Source organism: Ischnura elegans, chromosome X (assembly GCF_921293095.1).
Source record: "Ischnura elegans chromosome X, ioIscEleg1.1, whole genome shotgun sequence".
NCBI classification, from domain to species: Eukaryota; Metazoa; Arthropoda; class Insecta; order Odonata; family Coenagrionidae; genus Ischnura; species Ischnura elegans.
The window spans coordinates 45,141,421-45,161,088 of record NC_060259.1 but is presented as its reverse complement, the minus strand read 5'-3'; the positions used below and the strand labels follow the sequence as shown (position 1 = coordinate 45,161,088).

The window sequence follows — 19,668 nt, the reverse complement described above, 5'->3', positions numbered from 1 at the left end:
CACTCACGAACTTTGTGCGCAGCAGTGGGCACTCCCAAGCGCTCCAAAGGCAACATAAGGTGAGAAGCTCGGGGTGGGGAAAATTGGGGCTTCTTATTGGCTGTAGTTTTTCATAGTCAGACATTCCCGAAAAATGGCCGCATTTTATTATTCAGCACGTCACAAGAATTCAGAAATGCATTTGGATAAATTATGGTAGAAGAAAGAGATGTGGAATGAATAATAAATTAAATCATGAATTCAGACGTTTGCGACCCTTAAGAAGACACTTAAGAACGAATTGCGGGTTGCGTCACAGCAAGCAATTAAGCGTACTAACCAGGAAAGCGCAATTTTTTCAAACGTACTAACCAAATTCTTTTACCTGTATTCTGTTCGGATGGTACCGGGACCGAGGGAAATCGCCGTACTAAAGAGGAAAACGTACTAAGGAGGAACGTACTAACCAAGTTCCACTGTATATTCCTATTAATAGCCTTGAAGACCTTATTTATACAAACATGTATAGTTTAAAATATCTTTAAAGATAGTACACATGCATTAAAAGATGTTTTTTGTCGTTAAAATAAATTTGTATGTGCTTTTGAAATTCCCTCATTTCGAGCGGGTGGCCTAACATTCAGGAAAAATGCATGCTATCTCAGGGGTTCGTAATGCATTTGCCAGCAGATGACGAATTAAAAAACCAGTGTAAAAACAATTCTTTTGTCACCCAGGCCCTTTTGTTGCTCATCCAAATGAAAGAAAAATGCTACTTTGAATATCAATTCATTGCTCGAGGAGTTTGTGAATGATAAATGCTGGTTCCTTAGTAATCAGCCTTTATGTGATTTTTCATTTTTTACTCAGAGGCCTGACCCAGTAATGTTCAAAGGATTATAACTTTATAACGGTTCATTTCTGAGCTGAGATAAAGTGATCATTACTCATCATAAGGATACTGCTTTCACATGTATAAATTTCTGAGAAATTGTTAATGGTCACCTGACGCCTGATTTGAGATGAAATTACCTATCAATTGACTTCAACTGTACACTTTCCACTGAAGCAAATGCTTCTCAAAATTCTCAGATGGCTAGATTAAGGGAAAATGGGACATTCAGAGTAAAAAGTTTAAAAATACCATAAGAGACTAGTTCACTAAAATGCTACGCCTTGATATTATCTCTCCATTTTACAGTTAACTTTTTCAACAGTAACCTATGCAAAAAAAATTTTTACCGTATATTGTTAATTTAACTGTATTTATTTAAGGAAGTTAAATCTTCCAAGGAGGATGTTTCATTTTTTTCTTCATAGCCACACCACCAATAACAGCACTACATATTTGGCCTTTTGCATTGGGGTTTTCATTACATTTAACAACTATATGCACATGGTTGTTCCAATAACACACTATATACACACATGTTCAAACTTAAACTAGCATTAGTTCAAAAAGATTCACATAATTTCTCTCATTTTTAAAAAAATCATTCTTACCTAACACATTACTTAGTCTTGCAGCTTTCTGGAGACCTTCTAAACTTGTAACAATTGCATCTCTAGCCCTTCGATTTTCATCTCTGGCCATTTCAGTTCCTAATAGCAATCCAATACTGGCAGTAACTCCTAAGTGACCAGAATCGCTCAACAAGGATGAAAGGACAACATACATCGAGTCCCAACAGCAGGTCAACACCCTTCGGGAGAGCTTCAGACCTGAAAATAAATAATATATTTTGATGAAATGACATGACATGTTTACAGCACCAACAGTAAAAAACGTATTCCACAGTGATTATCCACTTTTGAAATTCAAAGTCAATGAGATTTTATTCAAAATATTCACAGCAGGGTGTAAAATCAATTAGATTCTTTACTCATAATATCAAATTGAACACACTACCCTTTGGATAATATTCACAAAGGAAATTTAAGGGAAACATTTTACCATGGTCAATTCTCACACTGAATAGGGTAGTTTTTCCTTCATCAAAGAAAACGAAAGGCATTGATTGCGATTCGTTACCCACCATTAGTGTATTCATAATATAAAAATTATTTGGTTTTTGAAATACCGGTTTAGACGAATGGCAACCTAGGGTCAAATTTTATCCTCATTTGAAAAAGGCCAGATTGGCGCCCATGCGATTCCACTCCACGTGACGTCACAGGGACCTAGTTTCTACACGAGAGGATAGGAGTTATACATCGTCTGAGGTTACCAATGCATGCATGAGGCACAGAGCTCAGGGAAACATGTCTTAATAATCACCTATTAAAACTGGCTAAGGTCGGAAAGTTTTCTTCGTTTGATAAGGTATTAATAAACCTTTTTTAAGCCAAGCGCTACCAGCCAGCAAGGTACTCAGCTACCCACTAGCATCCTGCGTCATATCAGCGCTCAGAGCCTCGATCAAGGTCACCTCACAAGGCGGGAGGGGGAACCAGAAATGCGTCGCACGGACTTTTTCCCATCATTCCTACTTACGCGTCGCGTTTTCGCGCGCTTGAAATTTTTCACTTTTCATTTAATCGCAAAAAATAGATATCGTCATTTAAAAATCTAAAAGCGTGAAATACGTACTCTAGGAGTAATAATCTTTCGATTTAGGCAATAAAAAAATAATAGGAAACCACCCTATTTAATTTCATGCATTAAAAATTCACTGTGTTGAACAATTAATAAATATGCCCATGAATATAGACTCTGGATCTTGTATCGTGGCCCATACATGATCCAATAACTTCCAATTCAAATACTATATTGCCTTGAAATATTATTATACAGCAATTGCTATGCAGCCAATTAGGTGAATATGATATTAAAAATGGAAGGCACAGAAATTTATGCTTCCACTGAAGATTATATTTAATTTCAGGGCTACCTCATTTAATTGTTCTTCCTAAAAATGATTTCTTTTTCCCTAACTACATATTTTAAATAAAGCTTGTTTAAACCTTCCGTGACTGTGCCTAGAAAACTTACACAAACGACTGTGTTGGGTATCTCAGATACCCCATTTATAATTCATAAATTATATGCTGTATTTTAGTCTTTCCTACAGTTCAACACCATGGCTCTTTTTTAATGATCATGTAGAATATTGAATGAATGTATGCAATTAATATATGCAGAATAGCAAAGGAAATTTCTACTGAGAAATGAAGCAGGGCCAATTATCATACGGCCTTCAACTTCCATTGCCAAAAATTAATGCTAATACATTACCTGCTTCAATCTCAAGGCTCGTATCCAGATGACTCATGGCTCTCTCCAATCTTTGGAAGTCAGAAAGAAGCTGCCCACCTTGCTGAGTACTGTCAAGTCCATCCAAATCTATAATGTAAATAGCATCAGTATAGTTCATCTATGGACACAGTAATCAACAAATTAAAAAGCTAAGCTCAACGATAAAATAAAAAAATGCAAAACGATATGAGATGCTTGGGACACATTGTTATGGTGGCTTGAATAAATAAAATGCTGATGTCAAATCATGCAAGGTAATAAGATGTTAGAAAACCTATTATGCACACAGTACTGACAAATAAAAATACAAAACTTAATGGCAATGCTTCCAAGTAACTTTCACAGGCAAATTTGAGACCTCCTACCCTTGCTGATATGGCAACCCTGAGCTGGGAAAGAGAGGAATCACAAAGAGCAAAGGGAGAAATGGCAATACCTTAGGCCTCAGGTTTCACGTTTCAAGGCATGGATGTAAAAATATTACTCACCACTCCAGTCAAAAGGCCTTTTCTGATCAGCCCCATTGAATACAAAATCGCAACTGGGTATTCATTAGTTTCTGAGCCAGTTTTCTACACAAAATGACAAGCAGTCACTGCTTGAAGATATTCATCTGCTGGTATTTTATAACGTGAATAATGAATTTTGTAAGCTTTTTATTGGCAAAAAATTACTTCTTTTATGAATAATTATGACTTTTTACCTTTCTATGATTGTATATCATGGAAAGTATATGATTTTTTTCCTTATTACTTTAACAGCAATTCTATTAATAATAACAATTATCATTAATATTGCGAATCATGACAACGTGTCTTACATTAATTTAAATTTAAATTTATGAGTATAGTTTATCATTAAATTAAAATGCAACTGCGCAATCTGCAACACAATTAAGAGTGATATAGACGTCAACTGCGGCAAACTTAACAGAACGAGACAACTGCTCAGCAAGGGGTTGTGCAGCAGAAGCTCGTAAAGGAGAAGTAGAGAGGAAAGAACATGCTCTTCCATCTTTCAAGCAGCAAGGCTATGAATGAAGGAGCCAGGCCAACCTATAGAGTCCGATCTTGCAACTTATTGACGTCATATGCTTTAAGGCGAAGCCAGGCCATGATATACACAGTTTGCGTTTCCAGGCTGTCTCTTGTGTGAGTGTGCTCATGTTTCCTAAAAAATAGTGATGTTTGGACAGTGTTGAGCATTGGTATAGCCTTGTGGTAACTAGAAAGCTTTGTGCCAATCAATTAGCGCTTTAAAAACAGAAGAACAGAAACTGTCAGAAAATTGTAGTGTTTGGTCTTGTAGCAGGCGTCGGGGTTGTCGGCTAGCAATGAGAAGTCAATGTAGTAGTTTGGGACGATGTTTATTGATCCGTTCCGAATACAAGACTGACCTGCCAGCCGAAAGGCCGCAGTATTTATTCTGTTGAATCACTTCCAGAATATTCCATGTTACCGTTCTCGAACATGAAAGAAAATTCTAGAAAAGAATTCTAGAAGGCAAGAAAAATCAATAAATAATTTCACTCTCCGGCACCGGGAATCGAACCCGGGCCGCCTGCTTGGGAGACAACTGTGCTACCGCTGGGCTAGCCGGCCTGTTGAGGGGAAGCGATGAGAGAGCGCGGTTTATGTTGCCTCCGGGCAAGCGGTGTGGCGGCGAGGCAGGAGGTGCGGCCGCCACAGTCTCTTCTTTCGAGAATCTCATGCATGTCACCCAATTGCCGAAAGCTATTGTTAGGCACCTATGAGTTCAAGAGGTGACTCACATACCAGTTGCCTCCAGAAACGGGGTGAATTTGAAGTAAGTAGGATGAAAAAGGTGAGTTGGTGAGCTGGGGGAGGGACAAGAAAAGTTTTTGTTGCTCTCATGTAACTTGGTATTTTTCTTTAAAGCTTAAGATTTAGAGTCTCTCTTTGGAGATGGAAAAAAAGTCAGAAGCATGGGCCGAGGGCTAATGGAGGGTCGAGGGAGGGGTTGGTGGTTTTGTGAAATCTGCAATATACAGTGCAACCTCGATATAACGACACCCCACGGTGCACTTATAAACACTCGTTATAGCGAACTATCGCTTTACCGGAGGTGAAGCAAATAATAGCCAATATACATGTTGGGAACAGTTATCCAGGAACAGGAGTGGTGCGGCGACAGATAAACATCTATCCGATAAACGTAAGCATAAATCCAGACGAAAGGCGATGTTTTTTTGCATCACTAAATTTCCTTACTCAAACAACGACTAACTATTTAAACAAATTATAAGCGCCGCACTGAATAAAAATCATGCAAAGCATTGTTTCGTCAATCATTATGCCAATGCACAACCGACGAAGCCATTTTTCTATGCACTTAATTAGTTCATTTACGTGATCATTCTATTATTTTAGTATTTTCCACTGAAAATTCATAAATTAACTGATAAAACAGTATCGCGGTTATTTAATGCCTCAAATGTTTCCATTGGTGTGTGTTTATTGTTTCTGTACGTTAAGCGGCAGTGAAGTGAAATAACGTATTACATTTGTTTCCACAGGAGAAAACGGTGGAAGGTTGTATAACGTTCCCGCCTTGGAAGACTTTTTCTATCAGATAATGTAATATCTTCATCATCTACGGTAAAAAGTTCACTAAGCTTGAAAAATGATTTGATTAAAATTGTCGTTGTTGAAAAAAAGTTTCTTTTTGAGTGTTACCTACGCTCGCGACATATTCAACGTATTACATTTGTTTCCACAGGAGAAAACGGTGGAAGGTTGTATAACGTTCCCGCCTTGGAAGACTTTTTCTATCAGATAATGTAATATCTTCATCATCTACGGTAAAAAGTTCACTAAGCTTGAAAAATGATTTGATTAAAATTGTCGTTGTTGAAAAAAAGTTTCTTTTTGAGTGTTACCTACGCTCGCGACATATTCGAAATAATACACCGAGTTTACCACGGCACTGCAAACGAGAGTTAGTTGTTCTGTGAGTTCTTCCAGCGGCCACCAGGGGATGCTCGGCTACCCACGTGACAAAAGAGAGCGCCAGTACGACTCCGACTACTGACGCGAATAGTTCACCCGCATCGGAGAATAAATGCGTCCATCCGGACAATTCACGCTGAGTATCATTTCTTCGTACATCCTAACATCCTACATCATCGCTAAGGCGCACTACCTACCTTTAGAGGCATCATTGCAAGAAATACCTCATACTGCTAGGGTTTTGTCGAGGTGTAGTATGTAAAAAAGTTCCGTTTCGTCTATGTTATATGACGCGGGGAATACTTCTAAAGATACTTATGATCGGAGTCCTTTCTTCCACGACTTCCGGTTTACACCGCCGGCATCACCAGCAATTATGAGGGAAGATTATAACGCTTTGGTGCTTCGCATTGGTATAATCAACCTTCCGCACTCTTAAAATTCTCGATTCGCAATCTATCCCTGAAATACTCCGCTTTAGGCTTAGGCGTAGCCCCTTTCTCAGAAGTTCCCGCAGATTTGAGTGGGCAAAATCACCCGAACAAAGCTCCTTATAACTCTTCATCGTCTGCATTCCTTGGGCGCTTTTGTTTTTTTTTTATTTTGCAGAGCGAATAGGAAGATAAATTAATTTCGACACTCATATTACTCCTTCATTTTTATTTTCTCGCTTAGACGTGTTTGGTGTTTTTTTGGCCATGGTGACTGCCATCAAATGCTTCCTATTCACGCAACTCACGGACGTGCGGGTATGCTGCCGACTGCTTTCTGCCGCCCGAGGAACAAAAGAAGATGAAGCATTCACGAATGCTAATGCCACAATATTTTCACCAAAATGAACTACTTATTTATCGAACGACAGTTTACCACATAAATTTGAGACTGAGCACTCCATTAACTTCATTTCTAACAGATCGCCAGAAATTACAGAGATTAGGGAGAAGGTATTCCGGCGATGGAAACCCTCGCTATGGCGAGAGCCCACACCAAAAGGGCCTCGTTAAAACGAATAATTTAACATGCTTATTATAGGGTCAGTCGACGGTGCATCGCCCATCTCTCGTTATAGCGGGGGTGTCGCTATAGCCCGTACTCGCTTTAACGAGGTTCCACTGTAGTTACTTTCAACGTGGCTATTATCCTATGGCGCTGAGCCTTCCCACTGTGGTTGTTCAATCTCTTGGGAAGATTCATACTCGTATTTACCTGTTGCGTTTTACCTTAAAATTTTCCACGGCTGAAATTCTGTTTTGTAATCCCTGTAAGAGCTTTTGAACAAAACGGTTCATGAGTAGGAAAAACTCTTTCCACTCTCATGGGCACTACATTCACTGAAGCTTTAATTTTAAAGAAATTCAGATTTGATGCCTTCCACAACTCTGGATCTGATTTATCTGGTGAAGGGCAATATCTGCAGATACTTGGATCCCATATATCCAATCGGACCATCCCAACTTTAATTCCATCGCCACAAGTTGATGATTTTATTCCTCTCTTTCATGCATGCGACTAAATACTTCTGCTGTTTGTTTCCTTTTTCATTCAATCTACATTAATTCTGAATATCATCTGACTGTTCCATTTATGAGTCCCCCACCCATCTCTCAACAACCTCCTCTTCATCTTCGTTTTCATCCCTAATCAGGTCATTAGATGTTTCAAGGTCATATTCTACTTCATCCAATAGAGCACAACAAATTCAATCAATGTCACCAAAATCGCTCATATTACACGTTCGTTGTTGTGCAGCCATTTATTTCTGGGGAAAACAAACAAAACTACTTCATCAAAATATATGTGCATGCAACAGAGACATGCAGAAACATGGCAAGTATCCTTTTTTTAACAGGCCGAAATGAAACACATCATACCACCTACATGCAGATAAACTCAGACAAAACAAACAAAAAAACTGGCCCAAAATATACACGCGGAAATACAGACGTCACGAAAAATAGACACGCTGTTTTGCACAAATGCTGTAACTGAGGAATAGTGTATCACATACACCTCGTAACATTGGAAACCTGAGCCACAAGTATGCAGAAATGTAAGACTTAGTAACACAGACAATCGGAAAAACTAAAACTAAGTAACACAGAAACAAAATATTAGACTCGACTACAGGAAGACACGCAAAAAAAGTAGTTATATGAAAAGTAGTAGAACAACCTGGGAATGTGCAACAGACCCTCTTGCCCACCAGTTGCACAGGCGGAACGGAAAAGACAAAGTAACATACTCTAAGTACAATAGGAAAAGCAGGGGAGGCATCAGTGGGCACCTCAACTCTCGTGACATTGGCTCCCATTACATATTTAAGAAAATGTAATTTCCAGGGGGACTTCACAGGTTGCACGTTCCAAAGGGTTAATGATAAAAATACAAGTTCTGTCCCAGAACCATAACGCCAACTACTTAAACGACCATTCATCCACATCTCTGTTCTCAAAATTGCCATCAGATATCAGCCACTTTCTAAAAAGCCTAAGTACAACCATTCACCCACATCTAACTTCTCAAAATTGCCATCAGATATCAGCAACTTTCTAAAAATAGCCATAAGTACTCTTTCCACCACAAAGACCCCAATTCACCACACTTGAAAAGAATACTTGGTATTCAGTTACTATCATTAGAGCCATAATGAAGAAAACTATGTAAACAAAGAACATGGGGTGACTTCCGAATAAGAATTAAGCATTATAAAAATTTATAGAAATGTTTAAGCATTCTTCTTTCGTGCAAAAACTTCCAAGAGCCTAAATTGAAACTCCAAAATAGAGATATGCAGGAGATACACGCATCATGCATAAAGCTCATCCCTTCATATTCCAAGCATTTAAGTCTACAGGAGATGAGGACACAGGGTGGGCCCTTACAAGGTTACAACCACCTGGGCCGCATCCCAATACAATAACTGATATGCCCAGTCATCTTGCAAAGGGGTTTGGAGGGAAAGGGATAAGGAAAGAGGCACCGCTGCCATTGGAGCCCACCAATGCCTCTGGGGTGAGGATAGAAATGGAAAGGAAAGGATAGGGAAATCCCGATGCCATCGTTAGGGCGGCATGGGCCACTACTAGCAAAACCGTAATGTAGAACTCGCATGGTTTTGCTACAGCCATTTCAACCTACAAAGCTTATAGTTTACCGTTATTGTTCCAAAAATATACTTTTCTAATGACTGAGCCACCCTTATTTATTGAACGGCAGTGAAGCAAAGATAGGACGTAGTTTCAAACGCAGCTTTCTGCACACCATTTTTGGAGATGGGTGCGTGACGTCATATATGCCATTGGGTTAAGATTTCGCTATGTTTGCTATGCGTTCTGAGTGTAACCGGAGTTCTTTGAGCCTACCAAAGTTCTTGCTTTGGTTTTGCTTAGTGGTTTGTCTCATTTTCATTTAATAATGTATTCCAGAGGATTTTCAAGTAGGAAATTAATATTAGTCACTATTATTACTGGCTTATTTATCCACATTGATGAGGGATACGTTCGTGCTGAGTCAGATTATTTGCCTGCAGTTGACCCTCTTATAGCTTAATGAGCTGCGACGAGTACATGTCGGCTATAATTCGAAATGTCTAACGATCATCCTTGGTAATTTCTGTTATCTACGAGATAGTGGTTATAGTAGTTGTATAAATTGATTTACTTTGATTTTTACGATTGCATACGAATCCCACAGTTTTACACAATACAGTGAGTCCTCGTACTACGTCACCCCGTTTAACGTCATTTCGCGATAACGTCACGAAAATTTTACGACCGTGATTCGTTTATCATCCCTTCGCTTCGCGATAACGTCACGTATTTTAAATTTCGCGCGAGAAAAAAGGCGAAGTGGCAGGCGTTACAGGTTGTTTGTTTCGTGGGCGGTAATACAGTCAGTCTATTCAAAGTGTAAAACGGTGTGTATATTGTTAATTGCGATTACGGTTTTGGCAAATTTTAGCATCAGAGACATTTCCACGACAATTTCCAAGATAACACTGTTCACAATAATTTTGGTTCCTGTTACTGCGACGATGTTTCAGCGATGATGATGCCCAGGCGACGCCCGCCCGCCTCAATTCGCAATTAAAACCATCTCTTCGATTTCATAATCCCAGTTTGCCCGCCCTCGCTCATTTCCGCCATTTTGATTTCGCTCCTTACCGGTCCGAAAAGAAATTCTCGTAGCGAGGGTAGGGCCTATGGACCGGAGCACCGGATCCCCGGTCTGTAGCGTCTGGTAGCATTCATTGGACCGCACCACGAACCGCGAAGCCGAAAAGCAAAAGCAGGAAGATACAAAAATGGAGAAGGATTTACGTCACTGCTGCTATTGTCGTCGATGAAGACAGGAACTCGTATTTATGCCATAGTTTGGCATTCCCATCGTAAAAAATGCCCCAGATATGATACGCAAAAATTTTTTCGCATAGGAATTGTGAGGTCTAGGAACCGATATTCAATTTTTACATTGTTTTTATGGGATATTATGCTTCGATTAACGTCATTTCGTTTATCGTCACATTTTTCAGGAACGGTAGGTGACGTTAAATGAGGACTCACTGTATGTCCTCAATCTTCTTCCTCATGGCCTACTGCCACAGTAAGTACAACTTTTTGAAGGTTATTGAAGGAAGATTATTGAAGGAAAACTTTTACTGGCGCTATAAAAGTTGTACTTCGACGTCCAGGAATCAAACAGTAATAACAAAGAGCCCTACTTATGGCTGAAGATTGCCGAAAATGCACATGTATCGACCACCATTAATACGATCTCAAAGCAAACAGACATTTTTTAGCATTTTCTACAAGTCTAAAGAAAATTTAGGGACATAAACTTAATATACATTTATGCAGTTGTGATGTCAGACCCACCCGAATTGACCCCGCCCCCTTTCAAAGGCAGTTTTTCGCACTTTAGAATTTTGACCACTTTGGGAATTTTTATCTCGAGAATGAAGCGTTACCTAGCCCTCAGGTTTTTTGCATAGTGCAAGATTCATCATCCTCTATCACCTCTATTTTTTCCAAAAATGTGCAAGTTCTCCATTTGACATATCTACAGAAGGGGCAGATTGAACTCAACAGTCAGTATAAATATGTATGAATTGTTATGACTCATTTCCACATGACAACACACACAACATCAAGGCATCAAAACATGGATACACGCCATAGGACACATTAAGAAAATCACCAATAATACCTCCTTTCCCCCTAACTTAGGCATATTATTTCTACATGCAAACTAAACTTAATGAATAACATTTTTATTACTACAAGACCTAGCATGCATACCTGTTAGAAGGTTGATTAAAGCAATATTGTTAGTAGTGGTACTGTTATAACCAGCAACTTCAAGAAGATTAACACTCAATACTTTCTGGTAAAGCTCAGCCAGCCATGTGGCTGATAGATAGACTAGTACACCACTTCCATGCACTTCTTCAATGAATTGTTCCTGGAATTGGTAAGTTATGATAATCCTTCATTATTTTGCATACATTAAAAGAATTATACGCACAATCGATCACACAATTGCTATTAGAAAAATTAGTAAGATTAAAATAAGAGGAAGAGTACCAAATTGAAACACAAAATAGGTCACAAAGGTTAAGCAGCATTTTGATCAATACCACACTGAAGATGATAGAATATAAATTACATAGATCTAGATAAACAATATGATACACCATACAAGCACGTGTAAGAGGCAAACCTTTTTTCCCAGAAATTGCAGCCAAAAATGGGAGTGCGCCTCTTACACAAACTTCTCATCTTTCCCCCTCCCCTTCACCGGTCGCAAGTCCAAGGGAAACTAAGTGACCTTGGTTTTCAGCGTGAGTCAGTCATCTGAAACCTTAGGTCAAAAACAAGCGGCAGGAAGGGGAGTTTCTCCCTTAGCGGCATATTTTTAAAATGCTCCTGTTAGCTTTTCTTACATTATTGTGCCATCACGTCCATACCTCAGAGGTACATATGGAAAAGATTGCGAGGGTTTTTCGGACCAGTGGGCGTACTAACTTTACTGCCACGAGTGGGCATCCTGTGGCATTTATACTGCAAATAGTAATTGCATATCAAACGTAAAGAAATGCATAGTTTTGAATGACAATACCTGGTTAATACTCAACATCTGTCTTGCTGAGTAATTTCCATTACGCTAAGGACCTATTTTGCAAAAATCATCTTCAGAGCTATTATGAGGATTATTGCCACTGAAAATTATATTGGTGTCAAAACCTGCGGATTAAAAAATTCAAATGAGTGTGTACATTGTTGGACTAAATGGAGGATGGAAGAAATCAGGAATGCTTATAAGTGAAGAGCATTGAGAGAGAGGTCGAGGGGAAGGAGCGCACTCCCTCCGTCTTTCAAGGAACGAGGCTACGAGTGAAGGAGCAAGGGAAGAACACGTCCGACCTTGCATGTGACATCATGACCTTGCGTGTGACGACTCGTCGTTGCCCTTGAAGCGAAGGGGCGAAGGCGCAGCAATGTGATACACACAGTTTCCGTTGCCTGAAGTTTCCAATCCATCTCGTCTTGTTTGAATACCCTCATGCTACGCTTGTTTCTTCTGAAATGGTCCTGTTTGGACTATGTTGAATATTAGTAGCCTTGTTGTGACTGTAAATCTTTGGATCAATAAATTAGAGCTTAAAAAACTTAAATGCTGTCAGATATGCATCGCATTAGGTCTCATTCTTTGGTGAGACCTAACGCGATGGTGGGTAGGACACATTATTGGTGAGTAGGACAAGCATCGTAGGGGCATGCGAAGAGAGGATCGGAACTCTTTCTACTCCCTCTTGCTGGACGTTGCATTCATGAAAGCATTGATTTAAAATTTCGGATTTGGATTCAATTTCTTCGAAGAATTTGGATCCGAAGTATAAGGTGAAGGGCATTATCTGCGGATATTTGGATCCAAGGTATCCGATCTGACCATTCCTAGTAAGCATCATAAGGTTAAGACTACAAGTGAATACCTAAATATCTCCGAGCGCCATATTTATTGCATAAATTTAGCTGAAAAAATGCCACGTAAATTTTTAGCATTGAAAGAGGAAATTTTGATAACTGTTGAAAGTCCAGGCATACGTCTGCAACACGGAGCGATAGGATTCAATAAAATGCCACAAAATTATTTTTCTTTAGCTTTGATGCTCAAAATAGTGGTGCATCTCTTACATGTGTGCCACTCTTACACACGCTTATATGGTTCTCTTCATTTAACCACAAAAAACATTTCACATTTTCATAAAGTTGCCCTTCATAGTTTGGTCCATATAAATTTAAATGCTTCAATGCTATGTTTTTATAAAACAGACAAACAGATTTTTTTCTCTGAGGGAGGCGTAGGGGATGGATTTTAGCCCCCATGAAGTGCAAGCTTTACACACAGATGATTCACAACCAGTAAATTTCCTCCTACCTAGTATCTTATGGTCAGGGAGTAATACCCAGACCACACCCTACAACGTATGCCCGCAGAGGGAAAATTGATAAGAAAAAAAAGAAGAAAATAGAACGAGGTCCTTTCATACCTCAGTTAGAGAAACCGGTTTTGAATCATCTTCATAAAATCCAGATTTTATCAAATTGAGATTCAAATGCAGGGCAGAATATGTTGCCAAATAAATTCCATCTGCATTGATGATGGTGATCAGGGACAATGTTTGTGTTGTACTGCTCTCTTCAGATTTTATGTGCTGACTGGATAAAAGATCTGAAATAAATTCACACTCATTATAATTTGAAAAAAAAATTCCCTTTTCACATTTCACTTTCAGACCATAAATTGAAGGCTAAAGGTGTCATGAAACAAATGAAATCTGCATGATAATACATATTGTCAATTTTAATATATTATTACCAAATTATCTCACAGCTCTGCCACTATCTTAAAAACAAAACCTCTAAGTTGAACCGACTATAAATTCTTAAATTCGCAAATCGGAGGGGACATAATGTGGAGGTTGCTTTTGCATTGCAGATTGCATCAATAAGTCACCCAACAGGTATGAGGATATGAGATCACCCAGGCACTTTTAATGGACAGTATTTGAATACAAATTGCAACATATGCAAAAACTGTACTCATCATACAATCATAAAGGGTCATATTTCATAAAGGGTCAGAACTGTGATTATGAACAACTTTTTAACCTATTGGGCAGTGCACTAACAAAGAAGCTGATTCTGGCATCCAAAAATATTCCATAGTAAAATAAACAGTAAAACATTTTTCCAAAGAATAAAAATTTTGTAAGTGGCATCCAAAGGAGGAAGAGTTGTTTTAAGACTTTCCCACAGGCAAAATTAGAAATTGGCCAACATTTCTCCTCCTCTGCCAGGGACATAATCAAGATTATGGATCTCATTCGAGTAGGGCATAAATGTCAATTCAAAATTTGGTATCATTTGTAGCCATTAGTACAGCAAATTCAACAAATAAAACCAAAAATATTTTTAAACAGTTTTACTTATATAAAAATCATTAAATCAAATGACTTTTTTGTTTAAAACCATTTTCCTGAAAAAACAACCATTAAAAATTCACATTTATAGCAGTTGAAGTATTCTGGGATCCCTAAATATGTGTCACTCATTTTGTGCAGTCATAAATTATTAACACACACTGACAGAGTATAGACTATATTCTCTCTTAAATGTCATTGCCTTAAAATATCACTCATCAGCAGCATGAAAATGCTACAGCAATTCAAGTCACCAACTATACAGAAAGCATTAGGGCCCCATTAAGTTTACCCAACCTCACTTCTGATACAATGATCATACTACTAGACATGATCCCAGCACACATTTTAATAGATACTTCACAACATCTCTCATCTCACATGAAGTGATGCTCATGTCATCAATACTTACTAAGCCACGTATGTATATTCACCTTCACAATATTTTGAAGAAAACTGCTGCAGTGCTTCATCAACCTCAATAGAAGTTCTCAGGGACAAAAGAGTAGGAATTAAATTTTGCAAACTCCTAACAAAATGCACAGCATTTTGCCTCTCGACATCCACATACTGATCCTGAACCTGTGAGAACAAAAAAGTTGATAACATTAGATACATGCATAAGGTAGCAACAAAAACATTATTATAGTTCCTACTACGTATTCATATCAATTCAATAGCAGTTAATATCGCCATTGGAGCACTTCCACAGAAACAAATTCCACAGCAAACATGGAAGTTGGCAATTAAAATTGAACTACCTTAAAAGCATGTCCCTTTCACTCACAGCAACAGGTTAGTAAACAAAAGGATGATTCCAAAACTGCGCAGAGCCTTAGGCATTGGGGAAACTACATTCTAAATCATTAGTAAGCAGAATACATTTATTTAAGTGCTGGTTGAAAATTGAAGCTCTATACCTTTCCCAAATTTTGGCAGTTTTATTATGATCAGTCTGATACACATTGCCATGATAAGCCAAGCATGGACATGACTAGATCAAAATAGCAAGTAATTATTTGTCATCCAACTTGTACGTGGCTAAATATGACTTATTTTAGCAAATTTTTTAATGAATACATGGGAAGCTTACATAATGACTGCTATTGGCACATCAAATAAACATAATACAACTTACTGGGTGAGCTAACGCAGTCAAAATTAAATACAAATTCTTCATTCACATAAGTTTGGTGGATCAACAATGAATTTACATATTAGCATACCTGAAAGTGTAACATGTCATTCATGTGAAGAGTTTTTGGGATTTTTTCTATGCATATCACATCATCATCATCATCGTCATCTTCCACATAAGCCCTTTCTCTTATTTCCAATGAGTGCAGGTCATCAAATCGGTCCTCCGGTCCCTCTGTGTCTCCAGATGAATCACTATCTTCTGCATAAAAATCTTCACTGTTCTCATTAGTCCGGGACACTGGATACCTATTGTCAGCACCATCCACTATTCTATTGCATTCATGCACACTGCAGTCATCTTCATTGTCCAACTCAGCCTCTTGCTCAATACCACTGCTATCACTATCTTCTGTCCCTGGAGTAATTGAGGTGATTGCGCTTTCATAACCATTATTTTTTGTAATAGCCAGTAGCTCCTTCTCTTTTTTAATTCTTTCCTTATACTGCTCAGGAAGTCTTGCCATGTACTGGTAAGTAAGAGGCCCTGGAGATAGAGAGTTTTAAGAAGTCAAAGAAAAATGTAAAAAAACATAGTAATCACAACTCCTACATAAAAAGTAACCACCACTTATGATGTAATAGAAGGAATTACACTACCAAATGTTATGTTTGATTTATAATACAGTGGGTGTAAAAAAGAATTTTACCACCGAGCGCTGAATAATTTCGACATAGATAAGTTTGAAGTTTCAACTGGAATTCCATGCCAAAAGCACATTTCTCGGGCGACGCAATATTGATGGCATGTGAACCTCATGATATCATCAGGTTTTGGCTCAATCTTAACAAATATAAAGCAGATTGATAATTTTTTAATCCCATGGAGATAAAATGGTTAATTTAAAAAAGTTGGTGTTTCATTTAGTTTTCCCCAACACACGACTCATGCTTCCTAACTTGGCTAAAATGATTAAGGTTAATTGCGGGATTAGCAGGGCAGGGAGCCCAGCAGTGCCTTTGGGTGAACGGAATGGGAGGGGGTGGGTACCTACCAAGTCTCAGAGGAGCTAGGACAGACTAAAAATATGTCAAGAATGACAAAACACGTGTTGCAGCCAATAAAATGAATGTGGATAACAAACTTTTCCTCTTCATTTCCCCAATAATGGAAAATACTCCTCCAGCCCCTCTCCAGTTGGAAACTTATCCCTGTTGCCGGGAGAGATGATCCATCTCCTTCTCCACGGACGCAAAACGATACAAAGTGGGGGGTTAGTAAGAGTGGGATAGGTATTGCCAAGTCAAGGAGGTGGAGGCAAGATGAAGAGAGGTGCAGAGGGCCGTACAAAGATGGGTGGGTACAGGGTCTTCAGCCTTGCCTGAGATTACCTTTGGGGGCCGTATTTTTTTACGAAGCACTCAAGGTCATCACCGGAAATGCTAGTGGTGGGGGGTTTGGGATGCGTAAGTTGAGTGTCAGGGAGATCAACAAAAGCTTGTAGAAGAGAGTAAACAAAGGTTTTGGAAAGAAAGATCTCTTGGGATGGGGGAACAGGTAGGAGTGCTACAAGAAAGTTCATGGTTAGAGTTGGAAGTGCCTCTTTATTATGCATGGCCTGCAAAATAAATTGGTGGTAAATAGAGCCCAATATTTAAGATACCCCTCTTCACTTTCATCTTTGTCAACACTGCTGTCATGTACGCCTAGTCCCAGCCGCTGCTTCTACTAGACTGTTTGCTGCTTAGACACTCGCTAGGCACTTACTGAGGGCCTTTGCACACTCTCTCATGAATTTAATTCAAGCTAATTCCATACGATTAGCGTTTCCAGGACGAAAGACACCTTGTGGATAGATAGCAAGGTGCTTACATTAAAACTTAATGCACAGAATCATCAAATCCCTGTTCAAATTGGTAATAGAGGAGAATTTTGCCCTCAGTATGGGCTTGTGTATAAACTATGATATCATCACTGATATCCTTACTACCTCTCCCCACCTCTCATCCTTGACAACCACAGTATTTTCCCCGACCTCTCCCTCTCTGAAATGTAAAGTTGTCTATAAAATGAAACTTCAAAATGAAAAATATTATTAATCCGCAAGATCATTGCAATTTGAGCAATTTTATGGACTTGCATCATTTTCTTGGTAGGATTCAATTATGAAGGGTTTAAGTAGGAGTGTAAGAAATACCCCGCGCGACCTCCATCACATGTTACGCTACAAAATATAATCAACGCGATGTTTACGACTAGGCACGCAAATAGGGAAATTGTGTCAGCCACAATATTTTTACTGAACTCCTACTTCTCCCCGTTTCTTAAAATATTTTTAAGCAAACCCTTTCCTTCCAAAGTTGCACTATCATTTACAACTTCAACCTTTATACACCACAGTCAGAAGCACTGATTTTTTTGCTGCTTTTGCCGGAATAACTACCTTTGTTGACAAATTTTTCACCGTAGTTCGTATAAACAAATTCCATTTGCCCCTAGGGACCGAGCCAAGGTTCGTAATTTCAAAACATTTTGTATTATCGGATAGCACCATGTATAAACCATACGCTTTTCTCCGGGACCACAATTTCACTTCATCTTATCGAAAATATCGTAATATCCTGCTTTATATAATCAAGAGTTTACTGTATGAATTTACTCATCACAACTACTTTCTCACCTTGATAATCACAGTCCGTCAGCTCAGCATACAATGCATTAATCTTTTCCAAGTATTCATGCGTAATACCTTTCCCAGAGCAAAGCTCTTCAAGAGATCCCAGCATTGCAACAATGCATTCCACACTGGCATTGCATATTTGATAATCCTGGCACTTACTGCACTCTTCAATGGAGTCCATAACTCTAAAAAAAAGGTATCCAATGATAAAAAATAATGATAATAAACATAACAATGACATTACAAGTTAAGGATTTAAATAGCCATTTAGGACAAACAAATTAATTTATAATGAGGATGGGTCAGTCGGTCCATCTAACAAGAAAGCTCAACATATTAATAAGCTTAGCGCTAATAAGCTGATCTAGCTAGGATGTAAATTCACCACCTATTTAATGTGAATTTATTGATAATAAGGCACACATCAGCTATGGAAGGCTTTAAATATATGGCACACTACTGACTACGAAGCATTTCACAAGCCATGTATGATATCCTATTCACCTTCCACAGCTCTTGCATTTTAAATGGTGACATTATATTGAAATGTAGAGCCAGTCATACTTCCTGTAACATATGACTCCTATTTATTCTAAATACATTAATAAATGCAGTTTACTAAGCTTTAATCCAAAGCCTTCATTTTTAGCAAGTAAAAATTCATCAAATTCATATTTGCAAACTTTATTTCATTACAGATTCTTTTTGGTTTTAGTTCCCATCCCCAGTTCTAAGCTTACGAATCAGAGAAACTGTAAACTGATCATACTCATCCCTAATTTATAACAATAAAGGATACACTTCTTTAAATTAATTGGCATGTGAAATACCAAGAGGGGTGAGAATCCAACCATAGACCAATTGCTTTCCACAGTACTGTGCAAACCACTAAACATATTATTCAGGAGTAAAATTGTCATATAAATTCCATACTCCAGAGAGGACAGTGGTCTGTACAGAGGGCTATAAAGTCAAAGGTGAGTGATACTACACCCAGTCGCTAAATTTTTTCCATTAACATGAATTTTATGTGAAAATTCCACAAAGAAAAAAATCATTCGCCTTGACCGGGATTCAAACCTAGATCTCCTGATTTCCAGTCAAGTGCTTTAGCCAGTAAAGCTCCAGAGGCATCTTTCCCTTCTGTGGAAATTTGTGGACTAT

The 19,668-nt window shown here is 38.5% G+C and overlaps 1 protein-coding gene across 1 annotated transcript in view; it reads right to left on the bottom strand.

The window, feature by feature from the left end:
• Window positions 1-19,668, bottom strand: part of LOC124170613 (brefeldin A-inhibited guanine nucleotide-exchange protein 3) — a 95,980-nt gene that overhangs the window by 67,729 nt on the left and 8,583 nt on the right. Inside the window, exons 10-16 of the mRNA XM_046549441.1 lie at window positions 18,505-18,689; window positions 15,913-16,370; window positions 15,121-15,268; window positions 13,754-13,935; window positions 11,502-11,664; window positions 3,215-3,322; window positions 1,483-1,701 (exon numbers count right to left, since the gene is read on the bottom strand). Of these exons, the coding sequence (XP_046405397.1) occupies window positions 1,483-1,701; window positions 3,215-3,322; window positions 11,502-11,664; window positions 13,754-13,935; window positions 15,121-15,268; window positions 15,913-16,370; window positions 18,505-18,689 (1,463 nt within the window). The remainder of the gene's footprint in view (window positions 1-1,482; window positions 1,702-3,214; window positions 3,323-11,501; window positions 11,665-13,753; window positions 13,936-15,120; window positions 15,269-15,912; window positions 16,371-18,504; window positions 18,690-19,668) is intronic.